At 38.5% G+C, this 21,727-nt stretch overlaps 1 protein-coding gene across 1 annotated transcript in view; it reads right to left on the bottom strand.

Annotated features, from left to right (window-relative positions):
* Positions 1 to 21,727, bottom strand: part of LOC117331752 (hepatocyte growth factor receptor-like) — a 56,376-nt gene that overhangs the window by 15,769 nt on the left and 18,880 nt on the right. The window contains exons 5-15 of the mRNA XM_033890628.1: positions 10,593 to 10,683; positions 10,031 to 10,118; positions 9,500 to 9,619; positions 9,094 to 9,198; positions 8,668 to 8,764; positions 8,202 to 8,368; positions 7,608 to 7,759; positions 6,915 to 7,020; positions 6,559 to 6,695; positions 4,879 to 5,046; positions 105 to 201 (exon numbers count right to left, since the gene is read on the bottom strand). Of these exons, the coding sequence (XP_033746519.1) occupies positions 105 to 201; positions 4,879 to 5,046; positions 6,559 to 6,695; positions 6,915 to 7,020; positions 7,608 to 7,759; positions 8,202 to 8,368; positions 8,668 to 8,764; positions 9,094 to 9,198; positions 9,500 to 9,619; positions 10,031 to 10,118; positions 10,593 to 10,683 (1,328 nt within the window). The remainder of the gene's footprint in view (positions 1 to 104; positions 202 to 4,878; positions 5,047 to 6,558; positions 6,696 to 6,914; positions 7,021 to 7,607; positions 7,760 to 8,201; positions 8,369 to 8,667; positions 8,765 to 9,093; positions 9,199 to 9,499; positions 9,620 to 10,030; positions 10,119 to 10,592; positions 10,684 to 21,727) is intronic.

The raw sequence follows: 21,727 nt of genomic DNA, 5'->3' as shown, positions 1-21,727 counted from the left end.
ACATCTACTCATTTCAGTATATATCCACATTAAGATGATGTTATTCCTATCGTTTCCTCTAGATATGATAAACAATTAAGATAGTGTCTCATCATGTGACTTACAGCGGGAGGGTACATCTGATCATTGACCTCTACAAAGAACTCTGGACGCTGAATCATACCAAGTCTTTCTCCGATTACAGTCAGCGTTATTCCTCCACTGCAAAATAAACATTGTTTATCAAATGTCTGTGATGGCAAACAGTGTTGCTGTATTAGGAATGAGTGCGGATACCACAGGTACCCTTAGATATTACTCCCTAGAGGGACTCTAACGAGTTTTAATTTAGTAACGAACCCAGTGAGGTGTCACATATAGTGGAACGCATGGTTCCCTTTACAATATGAACAGCATGACAATGGCCTTTTTCCTAGTCATTTTGTATAATGTTGCTGTATGATTTGAGAGACCTAGTTGAAGAGATAAATTACTGATTAAGGATATAACAAGAGGCCCATGGGGCCTGCATCGCTCACCTGTTAGATTAGGCCAAATGTCAAAATAATGTTCATATTCACTTTGTTTTATTTGTTAATCTCTAACAATATTTAATGCTATATATGGTTATAGTGTGGTAATTCGAACTGCTTTCAGATTAATGAAGTCCAGACTCTCTAAGGTCTGAAAGACCTCAAGAATTGCTTTTAGAACATGCATTCATCACTTTATGACAAGTAGCGATTCAAAGGAATTACCTCTATTTCACCTATTGGGCCCCGCCCCTTTGGGTCCTCGGGGGTCAGAGTCACCATTTATGCAAAATCTGTTCCCCTTTCCCCAAGGATGTTTCTGACCAAATTGGGTTCAAATCCATTCATAACTTTATGACTAGTAGCGATTTAAAGGAATTACCTCTATTTCCCCTTTTGGGCCCCGCCCTTTTGGCCCCTCGGGGGTCAGAGTCACCATTTATGTAAAATCTGTTCCCCTTCCCCCAAGGATGTTTCTGACCAACTTGGGTTCAAATCCATTCAAATCTTTATGACAAGTAGCGATTTAAAGGAATTACCACTATTTCCCCTATTGGGCCCCGCCCCTTTTCCCCCTCCGTGGTCAGAGCCACCATTTATGCAAAATTTGTTCCCCTTTCCCCAAGGATATTTCTGACCAAATTGGGTTCAAATCCATTCATAACTTTATGACTAGTAGCGATTGAAATGAATTACCTCTATTTCACGTATTGGGCTCCGCCCCTTTGGCCCCTCGGGGGTCAGAGTCACCATTTATGCGAAATCTGTTCCCCTTCCCCCAAGGATGTTTCTGACCAAATTGGGTTCAAATCCATTCATAACTTTATGACTAGTAGCGATTTAAAGGAATTACCTCTATTTCCCCTATTGGGCCCGCCCTTTTGGCCCCTTTTGAGTCAGAGTCACCATTTATGCAAAATCTGTTCCCCTTCCCCCAAGGATGTTTCTGACCAACTTGGGTTCAAATCCATTCAAATCTTTATGACAAGTAGCGATTTAAAGGAATTACCACTATTTCCCCTATTGGGCCCCGCCCCTTTTCCCCCTCCATGGTCAGAGTCACCATTTATGCAAAATCTGTTCCCCTTTCCCCAAGGATATTTCTGACCAAATTGGGTTCAAATCCATTCATAACTTTATGACTAGTAGCGATTCAAAGGAATTACCTCTATTTCACCTATTGGGCCCCGCCCCTTTGGGTCCTCGGGGGTCAGAGTCACCATTTATGCAAAATCTGTTCCCCTTTCCCCAAGGATGTTTCTGACCAAATTGGGTTCAAATCCATTCATAACTTTATGACTAGTAGCGATTTAAAGGAATTACCTCTATTTCCCCTTTTGGGCCCCGCCCTTTTGGCCCCTCGGGGGTCAGAGTCACCATTTATGCAAAATCTGTTCTCCTTCCCCCAAGGATGTTTCTGACCAAATTGGGTTCAAATCCATTCATAACTTTATGACTAGTAGCGATTTAAAGGAATTACCTCTATTTCCCCTATTGGGCCCCGCCCTTTGGCCCCTTTGGGGTCAGAGTCACCATTTATGCAAAATCTGTTCCCCTTCCCCCAAGGATATTTCTGACCAAATTGGGTTCAAATCCATTCATAACTTTATGACTAGTAGCGATTTAAAGGAATTACCTCTATTTCCCCTATTGGGCCCCGCCCCTTTTGGCCCCTCGGGGGTCAGAGTCACCATTTATGCAAAATCTGTTCCCCTTCCCCCAAGGATGTTTCTGACCAAATTGGGTTCAAATCCATTCATAACTTTATGACTAGTAGCGATTTAAAGGAATTACCTCTATTTCCCTATTGGGCCCGCCCCTTTGGCCCCTCGGGGTCAGAGTCACCATTTATGCAAAATCTGTTCCCCTTCCCCCAAGGATGTTTCTGACCAAATTGGGTTCAAATCCATTCATAACTTTATGACTAGTAGCGATTTAAAGGAATTACCTCTATTTCCCCTATTGGGCCCGCCCTTTTGGCCCCTTTTGAGTCAGAGTCACTATTTATGCAAAATCTGTTCCCCTTCCCCCAAGGATGTTTCTGACCAACTTGGGTTCAAATCCATTCAAATCTTTATGACAAGTAGCGATTTAAAGGAATTACCACTATTTCCCCTATTGGGCCCCGCCCCTTTTCCCCCTCCGTGGTCAGAGCCACCATTTATGCAAAATCTGTTCCCCTTTCCCCAAGGATATTTCTGACCAAATTGGGTTCAAATCCATTCATAACTTTATGACTAGTAGCGATTCAAAGGAATTACCTCTATTTCACCTATTGGGCCCCGCCCCTTTGGCCCCTCGGGGGTCAGAGTCCCCATTTATGCGAAATCTGTTCCCCTTCCCCCAAGGATGTTTCTGACCAAATTGGGTTCAAATCCATTCAAATCTGTATGACTAGTAGTAATTTAAAGGAATTACCTCTATTTCCCCTTTTGGGCCCCGCCCCTTTGGACCCTTTGGGGTCAGAGTCACCATTTACGCAAAATCTGTTCTTCTTCCCCCAAGGATATTTCTGACCAAATTGGGTTCAAATCCATTCATAACTTTATGACTAGTAGCGATTTAAAAGAATTACCACTATTTCCCCTATTGGGCCCCGCCCCTTTGGCCCCTTTGGGGTCAGAGTCACCATTTATGCAAAATCTGTTCCCCTTCCCCCAAGGATGTTTCTGACCAAATTGGGTTCAAATCCATTCATAACTTTATGACAAGTAGCGATTTAAAGGAATTCATCTATTTCCCCTATTGGGCCCCGCCCCTTTGGCCCCTCCGGGGTCAGAGCTACCATTTATGCAAAATCTGTTCCCCTTCCCCCAAGGATGTTTCTGACCAAATTGGGTTCAAATCCATTCATAACTTTATGACTAGTAGCGATTTAAAGGAATTACCCCTATTTCCCCTATTGGGCCCCGCCCCTTTGGCCCCTCGGGGGTCAGAGTCCCCATTTATGCAAAATCTGTTCCCCTTCCCCCAAGGATGTTTCTGACCAAATTGGGTTCAAATCCATTCATAACTTTATGACAAGTAGCGATTTAAAGGAATTACCATCTATTTCCCCTATTGGGCCCCGCCCCTTTGGCCCCTCCGGGGTCAGAGCTACCATTTATGCAAAATCTGTTCCCCTTCCCCCAAGGATGTTTCTGACCAAATTGGGTTCAAATCCATTCATAACTTTATGACAAGTAGCGATTTAAAGGAATTACCACTATTTCCCCTATTGGGCCCCGCCCTTTTGGCCCCTCGGGGGTCAGAGTCCCCATTTATGCAAAATCTGTTCCCCTTCCCCCAAGGATGTTTCTGACCAAATTGGGTTCAAATCCATTCATAACTTTATGACTAGTAGCGATTTAAAGGAATTACCTCTATTTCCCCTATTGGGCCCCGCCCCTTTGGCCCCTCCGGGGTCAGAGCTACCATTTATGCAAAATCTGTTCCCCTTCCCCCAAGGATGTTTCTGACCAAATTGGGTTCAAATCCATTCATAACTTTATGACTAGTAGCGATTTAAAGGAATTACCCCTATTTCCCCTATTAGGCCCCGCCCCTTTGGCCCCTCGGGGGTCAGAGTCATCATTTATGCAAAATCTGTTCCCCTTCTGCCAAGGATGTTTCTGGCCAAATTTGGTCAAAATCCAATATGAACTTTTTGACTAGTAGCGATTTGAAGCAAATGTTGACGGACGACGGACGACGGACGCTGCGCCATGACATAAGCTCACCGGACCTTCGGTCCAGGTGAGCTAAAAAGCATATGCATAAAATTGAAGTAACAAAAAAGAATCCAGAAAAAAAAATCTAATTAAATATATTCAGGGCTCTCATGCGTTCCAAAATATGCTCCCTTGTCATGGCAAGACAAAAACAAAAACTTTGAGAACTAGCATTCTTGTGTGTGACAATCATAAATAAAAACAGAATTATTGCTATATAGACATCACAAGATATAAAGACAATTTATGTGTTCCAAAGAAGAATATATATGTACAAATGACCAATCCATTCTGTGAACTTTCACCTGAGAATGTGTGAACGCTTACCAGAGAATATGTGAACCTTTATCTGAGAATGTGTGAATCTCTATCTGAGAATGTGTGAATCTTTACCTGAGAAAATGTGAACAATTACCTGAAAATGTGTTAACGTTTACTGAGAATGTGTGAACCATTACCTGAGAATGTGAGAACTATTACCTGAGAAAATGTGAACATCTACCTGAGAATGTGTGAACTATTACCTGAGAAAATGTGAACATTTATCTCAGAATGTGTGAACTATTACCTGAGAAAATGTGAACATTTATCTCAGAATGTGTGAATGTTTACCTGAGAATGTTTGAATGTTTACCTGAGAATGTTTGAATGTTTACCTGAGAATGCTCTTGGTAGGCTCTATGGCGGTTATAGTGGGATCCTCCACATATGTAAACTGTGGCCGGAGTAGACGTTTGTATCCTCCAAAACTGACCTCCACCTCCACTGTGTCCTTGTTAGATATATGTTGGGATGTGATACACTCTAAAATGGTGGCATTCCTCCTGGAAACCGTTCAAATAATCACACAAATTACAGGATTAGTGAGACATTACAGACACTCAAATAATCACACAAATTACAGGATTAGTGAGACATTACACACACTCAAATAATCACACAAATTACAGGATTAGTGAGACATTACACACACTCAAATAATCACACAAATTACAGGATTAGTGAGACATTAGACACTCAAATAATCACACAAATTACAGGATTAGTGAGACGCTACAGACACTCAAATAATTACACAAATTACAGGATTAGTGAGACATTACACACACTAACACCAACATTACACACACCAACACCAAAGAAATCTGAGCCAAGGTATGGCTGGGCATATATATATATATACAGTATAAGAAATTGAAATCTGTCCTTGCGAAGGCGAATGTATAAAAAATAACAAAAAACAGACTTTGTCGCAAGGCCTTTCTGACAAATAAACAAAAGTTCAGTCCGCCTGAAGAAGCCTGAGAGGGCAGAAAGGCCTTGCGGCAAAGTCTGTTTTTTGTTATTTTTTATATATATATATATATATATATATTAATCTCAAATATTTTCAGAAATATTAATATCAAAATAGCACCATCTTGAATGTTCACGATCAGTTGGCTATTTTTTAGAAATGAACAATTTAACAAGAGATCCCAGAGAAATCTTGATGACCATTGAAGTCTCTATTGGTTCTTTTAAGACAGAATTAATGTTCTAAAGTCTCAATATTGAACATGTTCAACTAGCTATTTATTGATTAATATTTCTCAGAAATATCAATTTCAAACTTCATGCATCAAAATCATAGGTGTCACTGTTTTGTTTTTAATTGGTCTCAAATATGAACTACAACGAACCAAGGGGACCTGCATGTGATATTTGAGAAAGATCCATGAAAAACTTTCTGAGAAATACTGGTAAAATCCTTCAACTGACAAATATGAAGTGGATGTGAGTCGGGACTAAGGGTAACCTACATTATTATGAAATTTGTTCAGCTATCAAAACTCAACATGGCCTCCTGTCGGCCATGTTTTTTTCCATTCAGTCTCAAAATCTAATATGCACAACTAGAGGCCAAGGAGAACCCACATATAAACTTTGAGAAAGATGGAACTTTCTGAGAAATAGCAGTAACAAACCACATCTGTCAAAATTCAGAATTTAATATCCAAAACTAAATACAAAGGGGAATATTTAAGTATGTAATTTCAGAAAGATCAATTTGGTACTTTCTGAGAAATAGTGGTAACAAGCTTGTTTACAGCTGGAAGGATGATGTTGGGCTAAAAATGTTAGTAAATGCACTGATTGTAAAGTTATTACATTAGCATTTCAAACCAGTGACTCTTTTGTCTTAAAAAGGACAATGATGTTCTTGTTTTACAACAGTCATTGATATATTTCAATTCTTTGTGTTATATTTATATTAGAAAGGTGCTATGGTCACTGGTGTATACACGGACTGTACCCGGGTATATTACTCGCCTATCACCGCCATCCTGTCTTACCTGCGAACCTGACACGGACTACCCCCAATGTCCACCGTTGTCCTGGTGCCTGTATCCAGGTTCACTCCAGTGATGGTGATTCGAGTTCCACCTGACTTAGGTCCCATATCTGGTCTCAGCCTGTCTACAGTGGGGTCCTGTTTATAGACAATTACTATGTTAGTATTCTGATCTATCAAGGATAAACCTAGTAATCAAGTTACATCACTTACAACTTAAAAATAAAACTAAACATCTGCTGTAATATATTTACATACATACATTAGTCTTCCTGGTTTTAGTAACAGACCAGAACAAGAAGTGATTGGAATTTTATTGTTTCATGATAATTAATCAGCATTGTTTCCAAAACATACCACAAATGCGAAAGTTCCTTCCGACTCGGTAGTATACTGATTGTCGACGGTCACCACGATTTTACCCATTTGTGTGTCCTGTGCAGACTCAGTCTCACAGCGAAATCTATAATTAATAATATCACATAATTACATAACCACCAATCAAAACGATATCATATCACATCATATATTACCATACAGGCATTCCACATCAAAGAACAAAATTTGACAACTGTCCTATGTGACATTTTTTATTAAAAGTAACTTTAAGGTGGCCCTAGTTTATTTACCTTGTTAATTAATGCTATGGATGTTCCTTAGTAACCTCAAAGGGGAGTACACCACTAATTTACCCTGAGGAATGATTTCAATAAGGTACTTGGTAGTTTATTTTACCCTGAGGATGACCCCTTAAGAATATATACATGTAATTAATTTAATTACCCTAATTATGATGACTGTGGTTTTATTTCAATTAAATGCCTGACCACATTCAGTCGTTTTTCTCTATGTACTATGCTTTCCTCCCACAATAAGATCACCTCCCCCTGCCACCCCACCCTGCATGCCTCCATTCGGGCAAAAAGAGTGATTAATATAAACTTGTATAACTTGTTTCACAATTCTTGTGAAATCACCAAGTTACAGTTTATAATTTGATGTTTCCCAGCGAATTTAGTTTAATTTATCAATGAACCTGAGTGAGCTTACCCAATGGATGGCTCAAAGTGCTCTGGAAGCACTGTACACCTTACACCTGCCACTTCCACTCCGTTCTGTAAGTCTGTGTAAGCTTTTCCCAGATTGATCCCAGTCACTGAGATGTTTGTTTTTCCTTGGATCGGACCAGTGCTTGGATTAAACTAAAAATATAATAAAATATAATGTTCAAACCATATTTGTTGATGTTCAATGAGAACTCCTCAGGTTAAATGTCTCACCACACATCTTCTTTGCATTTCAATAATGACAATTATATACTGGTAACACAAAAACTGACTGACAGAGCCAAAATCTGTTTACGTTAAACCACTTAAAAATTGGTTGCTATAGTACTACAATCTCAGCCTCACATCGTCTCCTTCATCAGAGAGATACAGAAATTAGGTTTCATCTTTCATTGGTTTATTCCCTATGACGATAAATGTTGAAACACATCAGCCAATGAAATACCTTTAAAACCGTACTTGTGCTGTGAAGGTCACCTTAATCTATATAACTATAATATACTATTACATGTACATGTACAGTATTTAAAAAATCATAAAAACAAATATTGGACTATAATGTATGTGAGTTACCTACCCTAAGTATCTTAGGGTTGGGACAGGTAGATGAGCGGTCCAGCCAGCTGTCGGGACAGTTTTTCTGGAGAGAACATTCATCCCCACACCATCCACACTCGTACTCGGGGTCCATACTCAGACACTGTCCACAGTTGGTCACCATCAGATTACACTTGTAGATTCTCACTGCAAAACAATGGTACAGTAATCAGTAGATACAGCAACCCCCCCGACATCACTCACTAGGTTGTGAAGATGTCTAATTTAATCTGTGACATTATACAGGGTTTGCTCGTTTGGGATCTCATGACCTCACAACAGTTAGTACTTCTGAAGACGATCATCACCTAGCTAGGGTGTCAGTCTTACCAATTAAGACGATGCCATAATTGGGAATTAATTTTACCGATTGTGGTACATGTACTAACATCATGTGTGCGGTTCAGCAGTACTGATATCACTGACGTAGGAGGAACAACTCTTACCTGTGATGTCACGTGGATTGTCCAATGGGAAATCTTGTGGACCCCATGTCACCTGGAATTTGGCTGTCACATATGCAAAGTCGGCAACAAACGAAAACTGTGAAGAAAGCAACCATTCACAGATGTCTTAATAATATCTTATGTAGATCATATTTTCAGCAATTTAATTCCTGATTGAAAAAAAACAACTAAATCATAGTTCATATGAAAAAATACCAAAACTACATAGAAGTTCTGTTGTAAATCATCAAGAGGATATTATCAAATCTATCATCAGCAAATGTACGCATGCTGTTGACCTCATTGTCATAATTCCTGGAAAGCTCAATACCCTCATATTACTGGAGGAGTACAAACTCTTTTGTCATGGAGCAAACCTTCTATCAGACACAGCATGAATTTGGAAGTGGACCTATGAGAACTTACCTGTACATCGTCACAGGTGAGAAGTGTTGAGCGGATGGTTCCTACAACGATCTGAGTCTGATTTAGATACTGGAAGTTACACTTGATGTTGTCTGTCTGTCCCTGCTATAACACATTTTTACAAACATTTTTACATAGATCAGGTAACACATTATAAGCTGTTCACCTCGACCTCCAAAAACACTGACTAGTACCCAAAGATTACCATTGTAAAGCTTTCCTTTCTTCATATTTTGGTATGGTTTCATTGAGTTTTAGAGTTAGAATTCATTTTTTAGACACATCAGTTTTTGGTTATGGATTGTATGTTCAGAAGGTAATAGATAACTTGTAGACCGATATACACCCCGTAGTTTGACTGAGTGATGTACGGTCAAGCATCACCAGGCAACATTGGATCCTTTACCTGCAGATTTACCACGCCCACTGCGATCTGTTTCGACTCCCCAGAGTGAACCACAATGTCGGTGTCTAACGAAGGACTATCAATCATCGGACAAGCATTCACATTGGTCACTGCAGTTGACTGTAAGTACAAACGTTAGACAAATATAAATATTTGTTGAGAGAGAAGACTGTACAAACAATAAAATATTTCTGTATTTTACAGGTGTCTTACATTCTATTGTTTGTAGTGTAACTGCTTTATAATCCTAGATAGTTATAAATCCCAGCAGGAATGGCAGGTCTTTTTCTAGTTTTCATACCTCTGATGTTGTATACTCCTGAACACTTCCAGCTCTGCTAAAGCTGTTTTTACAAGTTACTCTTTATTCCAGTTATAATGTACATGTTTTGATGTTGTACTTATTTCTGAAGTTACACTTCCAGCTCGGCTACAGCTGTTTTAACACTACTGATGATCGATGTACTTACTCCTGAAGTTACACTTCCAGCTCGGCTACAGCTGTTTTAACACTACTGATGATGTACTTACTCCTGAAGTTACACTTCCAGATCGGCTACAGCTGTTGGTGTCATGGTGCCACTCACAGGTGAAATTACTGTTAGTACAGGTGGTACAGCTAAAAAACAGGTAAAATAATAGTGAAAAGGGGTGTAGAGCCAACACCGGTGAGTATATAAGTGGCTGGAGTACTGGATTCCTGGGTCCCTCTGAGCTGGATATCCGGAGATATGCAGGGTGATTGAAGTAAGGTATAATGCAAAGTAAGTAAGGGTCAATCACAACAGGCAAAGGAGACCTCAATGGTCCTGATAAAGCCTCAAAAAGGATAACCGGTAGACCAATAAAGATGAACCATTAAGGTCTCCTTTGCCTCTTGTGATTGACCCTACCTACTAGGTAAAATAATAGTTATAGTTATAATGATTGTATCACTTCAATGATCCTCAAAGTACTGGTATCTTGTGATTGGTCATTTCAATGACTTAATCAATCAGGATCCTGTCTTATTGTTATGACATCATCCAGGGATACAGATAAGACATGTATATCGCAGTAGAACACTTGGATAAAGGTCAGTTAAAAAGCTTACTTTTTGTGAGGACGGCAATCAAACACAGGAACACTTCGCTTCACCACCGCTCGTCCTCCGACATGGAACTCCACCTGGACGTCTGTGTAGTCTGTAACAATAGAAGGCAGCTACTTTGTTTAGTACAAGGTTACATAATATTGTTATACATAGAAATACTTACCCCTGACATTACGCAAAGTACCCACCCAGGTATCAATACATTTATTATGTTAGTGTTACAATCTTCTGGCTTAATCTTATAACCTGATCTAGGGTTTGTGAATTTCTGAACATTTCTTATTTAACCAATACATCTCCTGTTATCAGGTGTTTGTTTGTTGAACACTGGATATGTTGATTCATGTGTGTGTAGTGTCACTTCCCTTGGATTGAGATCTTTGAGGGAATATTGGATTGTGTGCTGTAGAGGTCTTTGCATTAAATCATTCGCTGACATGATCAGTGGGAACTAGTAGCCTATCATTGGCTGACATGATCAGTGGGAGCTAGTACCCTATCATTGGCTGACATGATCAGTCGGAAATAGTACCCTATCATTGGCTGACAAGATCAGTGGGAACTAGTACCCTATCATTGGCTGACAAGATCTGTGGGAACTAGTACCCTATCATTGGCTGACACGATAAGTGAGAAATAGTACCCTATCATTGGCTGACAAGATCAGTGGGAACTAGTACCCTATCATTGGCTGACAAGATCAGTGGGAAATAGTACCCTATCATTGGCTGACAAGATCAGTGGGAACTAGTACCCTATTATTGGCTGACAAGATCAGTGGGAAATAGTACCCTATCATTGGCTGACACAATAAGTGGAAAATAGTACCCTATCATTGGCTGACAAGATCAGTGGGAAATAGTACCCTATCATTGGCTGACAAGATCTGTGGGAAATAGTACCCTATCATTGGCTGACATGATCTGTGGGAAATAGTACCCTATCATTGGCTGACATGATCTGTGGGAAATAGTACCCTATCATTGGCTGACATGATCAGTGAAAAATAGTACCCTATCATTGGCTGACATGATCAGTGAAAAATAGTACCCTATCATTGGCTGACATGATCAGTGAAAAATAGTACCCTATCGTTTGCTGACATGATCAGTGAAAAATAGTACCCTATCATTGGCTGACATGATCAGTGAAAAATAGTACCCTATCATTGGCTGACAAGATTAGTGGGGAATAGTACCCTATCATTGGCTGACAAGATCAGTGGGAACTAGTACCCTATCATTGGCTGACATGATCAGTGAAAAATAGTACCCTATCATTGGCTGACATGATCAGTGAAAAATAGTACCCTATCATTGGCTGACATGATCAGTGAAAAATAGTACCCTATCATTGGCTGACAAGATTAGTGGGGAATAGTACCCTATCATTGGCTGACATGATCTGTGGGAAATAGTACCCTATCATTGGCTGACAAGATCAGTGGGAAATAGTACCCTATCATTGGCTGACAAGATCAGTGGGAAATAGTACCCTATCATTGGCTGACAAGATCTGTGGGAGATAGTACCCTATCATTGGCTGACAAGATCAATGGGAACAAGTACCCTATCATTGGCTAACAAGATCAGTGGGAAATAGTACCCTATCATTGGCTGACATGATCAGTGGGAACTAGTACCTATCGTTTGCTGACATGATCAGTGGGAACAAGTACCCTATCATTGGCTGACAAGATCAGTGGGAACTAGTACCCTATCATTGGCTGACATGATCAGTGGGAAATAGTACCCTATCATTGGCTGACATGATCAGTGGGAACAAGTACCCTATCATTGGCTGACAAGATCAGTGGGAACTAGTACCTATCGTTTGCTGACATGATCAGTGAAAAATAGTACCCTATCATTGGCTGACATGATCAGTGAAAAATAGTACCCTATAATTGGCTGACAAGATTAGTGGGAACTAGTACCCTATCATTGGCTGACATGATCAGTCGGAAATAGTACCCTATCATTTGCTGACAAGATCAGTGGGAACTAGAACATACCCTATCATTGGCTGACAAGATCTGTGGGAAATAGTACCTAGATCATTGGCTGACATGATCAGTGAAAAATAGTACCCTATCATTGGCTGACATGATCAGTGAAAAATAGTACCCTATCATTGGCTGACATGATCAGTCGGAAATAGTACCCTATCATTGGCTGACATGATCTGTGGGAAATAGTACCTAGATCATTGGCTGACATGATCAGTGAAAAATAGTACCCTATCATTGGCTGACATGATCAGTGAAAAATAGTACCCTATCATTGGCTGACAAGATCAGTGGGAAATAGTACCTAGATCATTGGCTGACATGATCAGTGAAAAATAGTACCCTATCATTGGCTGACATGATCAGTGAAAAATAGTACCCTATCATTGGCTGACATGATCAGTCGGAAATAGTACCCTATCATTGGCTGACACGATAAGTGGGAACTAGCACCCTATCATTGGCTGACACGATAAGTGAGGAAAAGTACCCTATCATCGGCTGACAAGATCAGTGGGAACTAGAACATACCCTATCATTGGCTGACAAGATCAGTGAAAAATAGTACCCTATCATTGGCTGACAAGATCAGTGGGAAATAGTACCCTATCATTGGCTGACATGATCAGTGAAAAATAGTACCCTATCATTGGCTGACATGATCAGTGAAAAATAGTACCCTATCATTGGCTGACATGATCAGTGAAAAATAGTACCCTATCGTTTGCTGACATGATCAGTGAAAAATAGTACCCTATCATTGGCTGACATGATCAGTGAAAAATAGTACCCTATCATTGGCTGACAAGATTAGTGGGGAATAGTACCCTATCATTGGCTGACAAGATCAGTGGGAACTAGTACCCTATCATTGGCTGACATGATCAGTGAAAAATAGTACCCTATCGTTTGCTGACATGATCAGTGAAAAATAGTACCCTATCATTGGCTGACATGATCAGTGAAAAATAGTACCCTATCATTGGCTGACAAGATTAGTGGGGAATAGTACCCTATCATTGGCTGACATGATCTGTGGGAAATAGTACCCTATCATTGGCTGACAAGATCAGTGGGAAATAGTACCCTATCATTGGCTGACAAGATCAGTGGGAAATAGTACCCTATCATTGGCTGACAAGATCTGTGGGAGATAGTACCCTATCATTGGCTGACAAGATCAATGGGAACAAGTACCCTATCATTGGCTAACAAGATCAGTGGGAAATAGTACCCTATCATTGGCTGACATGATCAGTGGGAACTAGTACCTATCGTTTGCTGACATGATCAGTGGGAACAAGTACCCTATCATTGGCTGACAAGATCAGTGGGAACTAGTACCCTATCATTGGCTGACAAGATCAGTGGGAAATAGTACCCTATCATTGGCTGACATGATCAGTGGGAACAAGTACCCTATCATTGGCTGACAAGATCAGTGGGAACTAGTACCTATCGTTTGCTGACATGATCAGTGAAAAATAGTACCCTATCATTGGCTGACATGATCAGTGAAAAATAGTACCCTATCATTGGCTGACAAGATTAGTGGGAACTAGTACCCTATCATTGGCTGACATGATCAGTCGGAAATAGTACCCTATCATTTGCTGACAAGATCAGTGGGAACTAGAACATACCCTATCATTGGCTGACAAGATCTGTGGGAAATAGTACCTAGATCATTGGCTGACATGATCAGTGAAAAATAGTACCCTATCATTGGCTGACATGATCAGTGAAAAATAGTACCCTATCATTGGCTGACATGATCAGTCGGAAATAGTACCCTATCATTGGCTGACATGATCTGTGGGAAATAGTACCTAGATCATTGGCTGACATGATCAGTGAAAAATAGTACCCTATCATTGGCTGACATGATCAGTGAAAAATAGTACCCTATCATTGGCTGACAAGATCAGTGGGAAATAGTACCTAGATCATTGGCTGACATGATCAGTGAAAAATAGTACCCTATCATTGGCTGACATGATCAGTGAAAAATAGTACCCTATCATTGGCTGACATGATCAGTCGGAAATAGTACCCTATCATTGGCTGACACGATAAGTGGGAACTAGCACCCTATCATTGGCTGACACGATAAGTGAGGAAAAGTACCCTATCATCGGCTGACAAGATCAGTGGGAACTAGAACATACCCTATCATTGGCTGACAAGATCAGTGAAAAATAGTACCCTATCATTGGCTGACAAGATCAGTGGGAAATAGTACCCTATCATTGGCTGACAAGATCAGTGGGAAATAGTACCCTATCATTGGCTGACATGATCAGTCGGAAAGAGTACCCTATCATTGGCTGACAAGATCAGTGGGAAATAGTACCCTATCATTGGCTGACAAGATCAGTGGGAAATAGTACCCTATCATTGGCTGACAAGATCAGTGGGAACTAGTACCTAGATCATTGGCTGACATGATCTGTGGGAAATAGTACCCTATATATACTGTGACTGGAAAGATCTATAATACCCTATCATACATGGCTTACAATATCTTGTGGGAAATACCATATCATAGCTTACAAGATGTTGCTTCAAATATCATGGCTGTCAAAACCTTGTGGGGGAAAACTCTATCATGACTGCTGAAATTTGTGGGAAATACCTAATCATAAAAAACATGGACCAACAGATACTGTTTGAAAACCATATAACTGGTTTTCAAATTAATCTGTCACCCCTTAAACAGAGAAAAAAACAAATACAAAATTTTGGCCAGCAACATTTCAAAGAAACATGTCAGATAAAACATTTCTTGCATCCATCACCATATTTTTTTTCATCACTTAGTATTTTCCTTCAGTGAATCAGGATGTAACATTAAGTTGTTTACTGTTTTGTGATTAGCTGTTATCGTACAAAATACTCTGTTATAACTCCTCTTAATTCTTCCCTAATGAAAGATTTCCTACAGGGGAGATAACTCTTTGAGAATATTTAGGGTGGTACAAGGTACATGTATATATAGCTGTGAGAGAGGAATTTATTGATGGACAGTAACAATAATATAGGTCTATGATGCTATCTCCTTGTACAGCTAGAAGTATGTGGCTGTAACACACAAGTATTTATGTAAGGCTTAAGTGGTTTTATTGATTCTAAACATCTATCTGTACAATTAAATCATCAACATGCTAAATCTAGAAGACAAATGGAAATCATATGTAGTGTTTCTTAAAAACAATCAATCAATTTCATTCCAATTTTTTTCAACCTTTCTTAACAATCAATTCACAACAAAATAACACACTAGCACACAGCTCTAGTTAGATGGAGGAAGTAATCAATGGAGAAAAATTCAAGCTGAATTAAATCACTTGTATGAAGGACGTCAAGGGAAAACCAATCTTATAGAACTGTTCCCTGTGATTCAACTTAATCCTAATAAAAAAATAATGAAACACTCAAGATGTCAACAACACAGTCCCAACAGCATTAATTAATTATATATGTACAGTATTAAAACGAATCTTTAACCCCATCAAACTAACGAAACTTTAACCCCATCAAACTAACGAAACTTTTTTAGAAAGCTGGAGCTACAATCTCTGAATATACTATCAGAAAGCTGTTAATACTATCTGAATACAAAATGTACACCAATCAGAAAGCTGGAAATACAATCTCTGAATACACCAATCAGGAAGCAGGAAATACAATCTCTGAATACACCAATCAGAAAGCAGGAAATACAATCTCTGAATACACCAATCAGAAAGCAGGAAATACAATCTCTGAATACAACTATCAGAAAGCAGGAAATATAATCTCTGAATTCATCAATCAGAATGATGAAAATACTTCCAATCTCTGAATACAACTATCAGAAAGCTGTAAATACGATCTCTCAATACATCAATAAGAATGATGAAAATACTTCCAATTTCTGAATACACCAATCTGAAAGCTGGAAATACAATCTTTGAATACATCAATAAGAAAGCTGTAAATACCCGGTACTATCTCTCAATATAGCCATCAGAAAGCTATAAATACCTGGCATCTCTTAATACAGCTAGTATCTGAAAATTGGAAATACTATCTCTTTATACAACTATCAGAAAGCTGGAAAAACCATATCTAATACAACTATAAACCATAACTACAATTTCTGTTTTATCTCTAGTAAAACAAAATTCACATAAAAGCCAAATTGTGGTTCTCATGAAACATTCTGATCTTCTTCAGAATTGTGCAGAAATCCTCATTGATATAGAATTTGAACAAAAAAAAACTTCTAACCTCGCTGCTACAAACCTTAATTATGACAACAATTTCTACTGGTACCAGATTTTGAAATTGAATTCTAATCTGGCTGACAATGATTATAGAGAGATGTGATGAGGTGCTAATCGTTGGCACATTTTCTCTAGTACAGGACAGCTCTGGATAACAACTTCCTCATCGATCAAGCCAAGCTTTCCGGAAATTGAACATCTGATTATGTTTCAAAATCAAGGATTTTATAGTAAAATCTATATATAAAAGAGTAGAATGCTGCCTATACTGAAATCCATCCGAACACCACATACCTCAACTTTAAATCACATTTATCTGTAAATACCAGAAAAGACCCTGCCCACAAATAAACATTCATTTTGGCAGATTCATCCATTTCAAAATAATAAGCTATAATGTAAGACTGGTTTACAAATAAGCCCTCCCCAAACTCAATACTTAATCTTTAGATAGGGCTGGGGGCTTATTTAAGGGTGAATCTAAACTCCATACAACAATTCTACAAAATCACATACACATATGGTATCTGACCACTTGATAAAATTCAGGATCCAGCATTATCATTCCTAATGCAGTTTTTACTGAAATTCTCTCTACACCTGTTCAGAAATTTAAATTCCTTCATATGTATTATGGTTATAATTAAATCTGGTGACCCAATCATTAAATTTATATGCTAATAAAAAATATATCATTTATTATGTTATTTTATATTTATTAAATTTTACACATAAAAATGCAAAAGCAATAAACCTTTCTTAATTTAAATGAGGCTTTTCCATTCTAACTATAATCGGAATTTTCTTGGAGATTTATATGACTATGAGGGTAAAATGACAGTTCAATCTATAAGAGAAATCACTCACTATTCCCCACAGAACCGGTAGTTCAATAGTTGAATTACGGAAATGATTGCACAACCTCTCAGTGCAACTGACATGATATACGAGGTTGTTGAAGGAGTACTCCAGAGAAGACTGTTTTAATGTGCAACATGTTTCTGAATTTGAGGTGCTGATCACTAAGTACTAGTTGTTACTTGCATGAACGTTTGCATCAGTGAGGAAAAACATGTCAACAATGTAATCTAGATAACAAATCCAAACAGATATCTGAAGAAAATTCATTCTAACTATATTATCATGTTGTTTTCTATGTTATCTAACAGATCAAATGGTTATAGGGTGTGATGTTTGATCAAAATCCCTCAAAGAATGAAGCTGCAAGATTGCTGAAAAAGGATTTTCTAAAGATAGTAACTATGACCTTGACCTTTTACCCAACAACCCTGAAACTCGAACTTGTCCAAGATATAAAGGTCTGTTGTATTGGCATGAAATTAGATCAAAATCCCTCAAGGAATGAAGCCTATAGGGAGCTGACAAGGATTTTCTAAAAATAGTAACAGTGACCTAGATCTTGACCTGGCAACCCTCCGATACTCGAACTTGTCGAAGAAATTTAATGGTCCTCTGTATTTGTGTGAAGTTTGATCAAAATCCTTCAAGGAATGAAGCCTCTATAATGCTGACTAGGATTTTCTGAAAATAGTAACAGTAACCTAGATCTTGTACCGACAACGAGAAACTCAAACTTGTCAGAGTATCATGGTCCGGTTGTATTTGTGGAAGTTTGATCAAAATCCCTGGAGGAATGAAGCCTCTAGCATGATGACAAGTGTGGTTAAAAGACAAACAGACTGTCTTATGAATCTCTGTGTTATCTATTGCATGTCTCATGTGTTAAGCTTTCAGCAGGACAGAAATGCAAGGTGTTGTGTCTGTGATAAATCACTGGACAGAGCTAGCCTGACTCGATTGTAGACCGTTATAATTGACTACCATTAGATAGGGAAAATGAAGGTTTTGCATGTAAACTGAACATAAGACCAACAAAATGTCTGCATATTGACAAATTTACTAGATCTAAAAATGGGTCCCAAACATGCTAGCTAGGTATTCTAACAACCAAAAGTAAGAAGAAATTCAATCACATCTGAACATTGGACAGCCTTAAAATCCCTGTACTGATCAATATCCACGCTGACCATGTAAGGAATTTTTGTACATTAGGGAAACATTACGACACTTTGTAGTTATATAGTTTATAAAAAGATACACCGCTGCAGATCAGATACACACATCTTTATAGAGAGATGTGTTAGTGACAAGGCTGGCAAGACTTCTAATCAAATGTTTTCTTTCTTTCAGAAAAATGGAATCAGTAGATTCAATATTGAATTGATGACATTGAGATTTTTCCCTGGCAACAGTGTTACGTGACGGTGTTGGAGATTCAATAGATCCTCACTTGATGTGATCATTCCATCACTTTGATATACTGAATTCTGCATGTTTTTCTGTCATATATTGAATAAAATGAGAAAACTCCAGTAAAAAAAATCAAAGTTTTGAATAAAGATAAATAAATTTGGTGCCTTTTAAGAAAGTTTTTGGCAAGACCTTCACGCAAAATCAATACCTATTTAACGTAATCAATGTTACTGCTACACATCTAGGTTACACTCATGGCTTAGCCAATAGCGTCGGCTCACAAAGACTTCCCAAGACCCTCAGCCCAAACCTAGGCAACATTGTTAAGAACTGTAATATTTATCAGTATGTAAATAGACCTTTGTCTGCATTGAGGGCCCAGATAATTGACCCAAAATCTCCTACTTACCATAAATTTACATTTCTATTCTAGGAACAGGAATTATTTAAAGGAAATCTGAGCTTTGTGAGATTTATATCTAAAAATCCACGTTTCTCAACCCATTGTTAGCTTGTTAGAAAAACTCACAAAATAACAGCTAAATAACAAAGAACTGATAGTTCTCATATGATCTCACAATTTATAAAGGCTTAACTTTGACATTGTGATTAAGATACTTTTATCCAAACAATGACATTATAAAGTTTTATATGTGATCTTCAAAGTAAGTAAAGTTCATGTATTTTAACAATCAACCTTCATATTTTTTCACAGCATTTATCCATCTCTCAGCATGCTAGTACCATCCCCCTTGACTTCAAATTTGGTTTTAGGTTTGATATAACAAGCTGTTTAAAGGTTTAACCCCTTTACACATTGAAAATGGGTCAAGGTCATGCATCTGAACAAACTTCATACCCTTTCATAACAGCTTGCTATCAGCTGAATATCAATACCATAGACATCTACAAATACATTTCAGAATTTCTTTTAAGGAAAAATTTAATTAATACTAGATCGTATGCACGGCTAGTGAGCACCAGCACAGCATCATGACACACACTCAACAGGTTTAGGTGACCTTATTAAACCATGTACATTGTACATTAATGCTGATGAGCGGCAATGCCCGGCATGTACTGTGTCTGGGGTATTACTGACCAACAACAGTATTATCATTGGGCTGACTATGAATAATCTATCATTACAGCAGAAAAGGAGGATAATGAGATCAATCTAAAGGTAAAACATTATTACTACAGAGTAGTCAAATGTTCTCACCACTAATACAACCATAAACATAACCAAGGTCATGTCAATATACACCTGCCTTAGTAATCTGTTTAAAATCCATCTTACAACATCAATTACAGGAACAGACAAACAGACATCAGCGTTTCTATGTCCCCTGTGGATAAGGGACAATGAAAGTATGGTAATGACAACAATGAGACATGACAACAATAGGTTACAGACAACAAAGGGTAACAAACAACATTGTTTAGATACTGAGATAATAGTAATTCTATCACCAAACTCCTCTGACCAACATTGTAAAACTTTATTTACTTTACAACAATTGCCAAACAAGTTATATAAACTTATATTATTCACGCTTGTTGGCCCGGATGGAAGTGCACGAGGGGTCTTACTGTGTGAGGAAACCGGAGTACCCAGCCCGGGTAAACCCACGTGGTCGGGCAGGTGACCAATACCTTTTCACGTCCGATCGGGGAATCGAACCCCGGCTGCCTAGGTGAAAGGCAAGTGTGTTACCACTGTGCCACCCAACCATTGTACAGAAGCAGCACCTCAGATCAGGACAACTGATGATGGTTGACCAAGTAACATTAAAGACAAGGGACATTGTCCAGTGAACTGTGAAACGTATTATATTATCTGTGAATCTGGGATGTAGATTGTAATTACCAGTAAGAATTTTTAAACAATGATGCTGAAGTTGATGCCAGGAGGATGAGTGATGATACTGAACACAGACATTATCAAGCTGTTACAGGAGACATTCCACATTTATCTAAAACATTATGAGCACAAGTATGGCCGTCGCAATATTGAATAACTTGACATGAAATGAACAAGCAAACATCCCTTTATGATCAGGAGTCCATCACAATCAAAACTTACGTAAGAAATATTCTCACACTCAATTCAGTATCAATAAACTTTAATGTACTTACCATCTTTAGTCAAATTCGAGAGAGTACGGTATGAAAAATAAACATGATCAGCCAATCAATATTGAGGATGTCCTAGTTTGATGAATACAGGTACATTTGTAGAATGTAGAACAGCTGTACAGGATGGACATTAACTGATAGAGAGATGGACACAAAAGATGTCCATGTGTGCTAACAATGAAAACATCAAAAGTATCACCTATAATTAATCACATGATGATAGTACAGAAATCAACTACATTTACTACTGTATATGGAACATAATTGTCAAGTTCTCTTAATACTGCATAAGAGGTGCCAGAAAAAGACTTGCTGTTTTCATAGTCTGGAATTCTGTCTCTAAATCTTGGAAATATTCAGTTCTGCAACCTCAGAGTTTTCACATCTTGTATGAACCTATGATAGTGGAGCATTTAAGTTTAATAGTTAAAACCTCAAAACCCTCC

The sequence above is a fragment of the Pecten maximus genome, chromosome 7, assembly GCF_902652985.1.
Source record: "Pecten maximus chromosome 7, xPecMax1.1, whole genome shotgun sequence".
Taxonomy (NCBI): Eukaryota; Metazoa; Mollusca; class Bivalvia; order Pectinida; family Pectinidae; genus Pecten; species Pecten maximus.
Note: the sequence above shows the minus strand (reverse complement) of the source record. Positions and strands in the feature narration are given on the sequence as shown.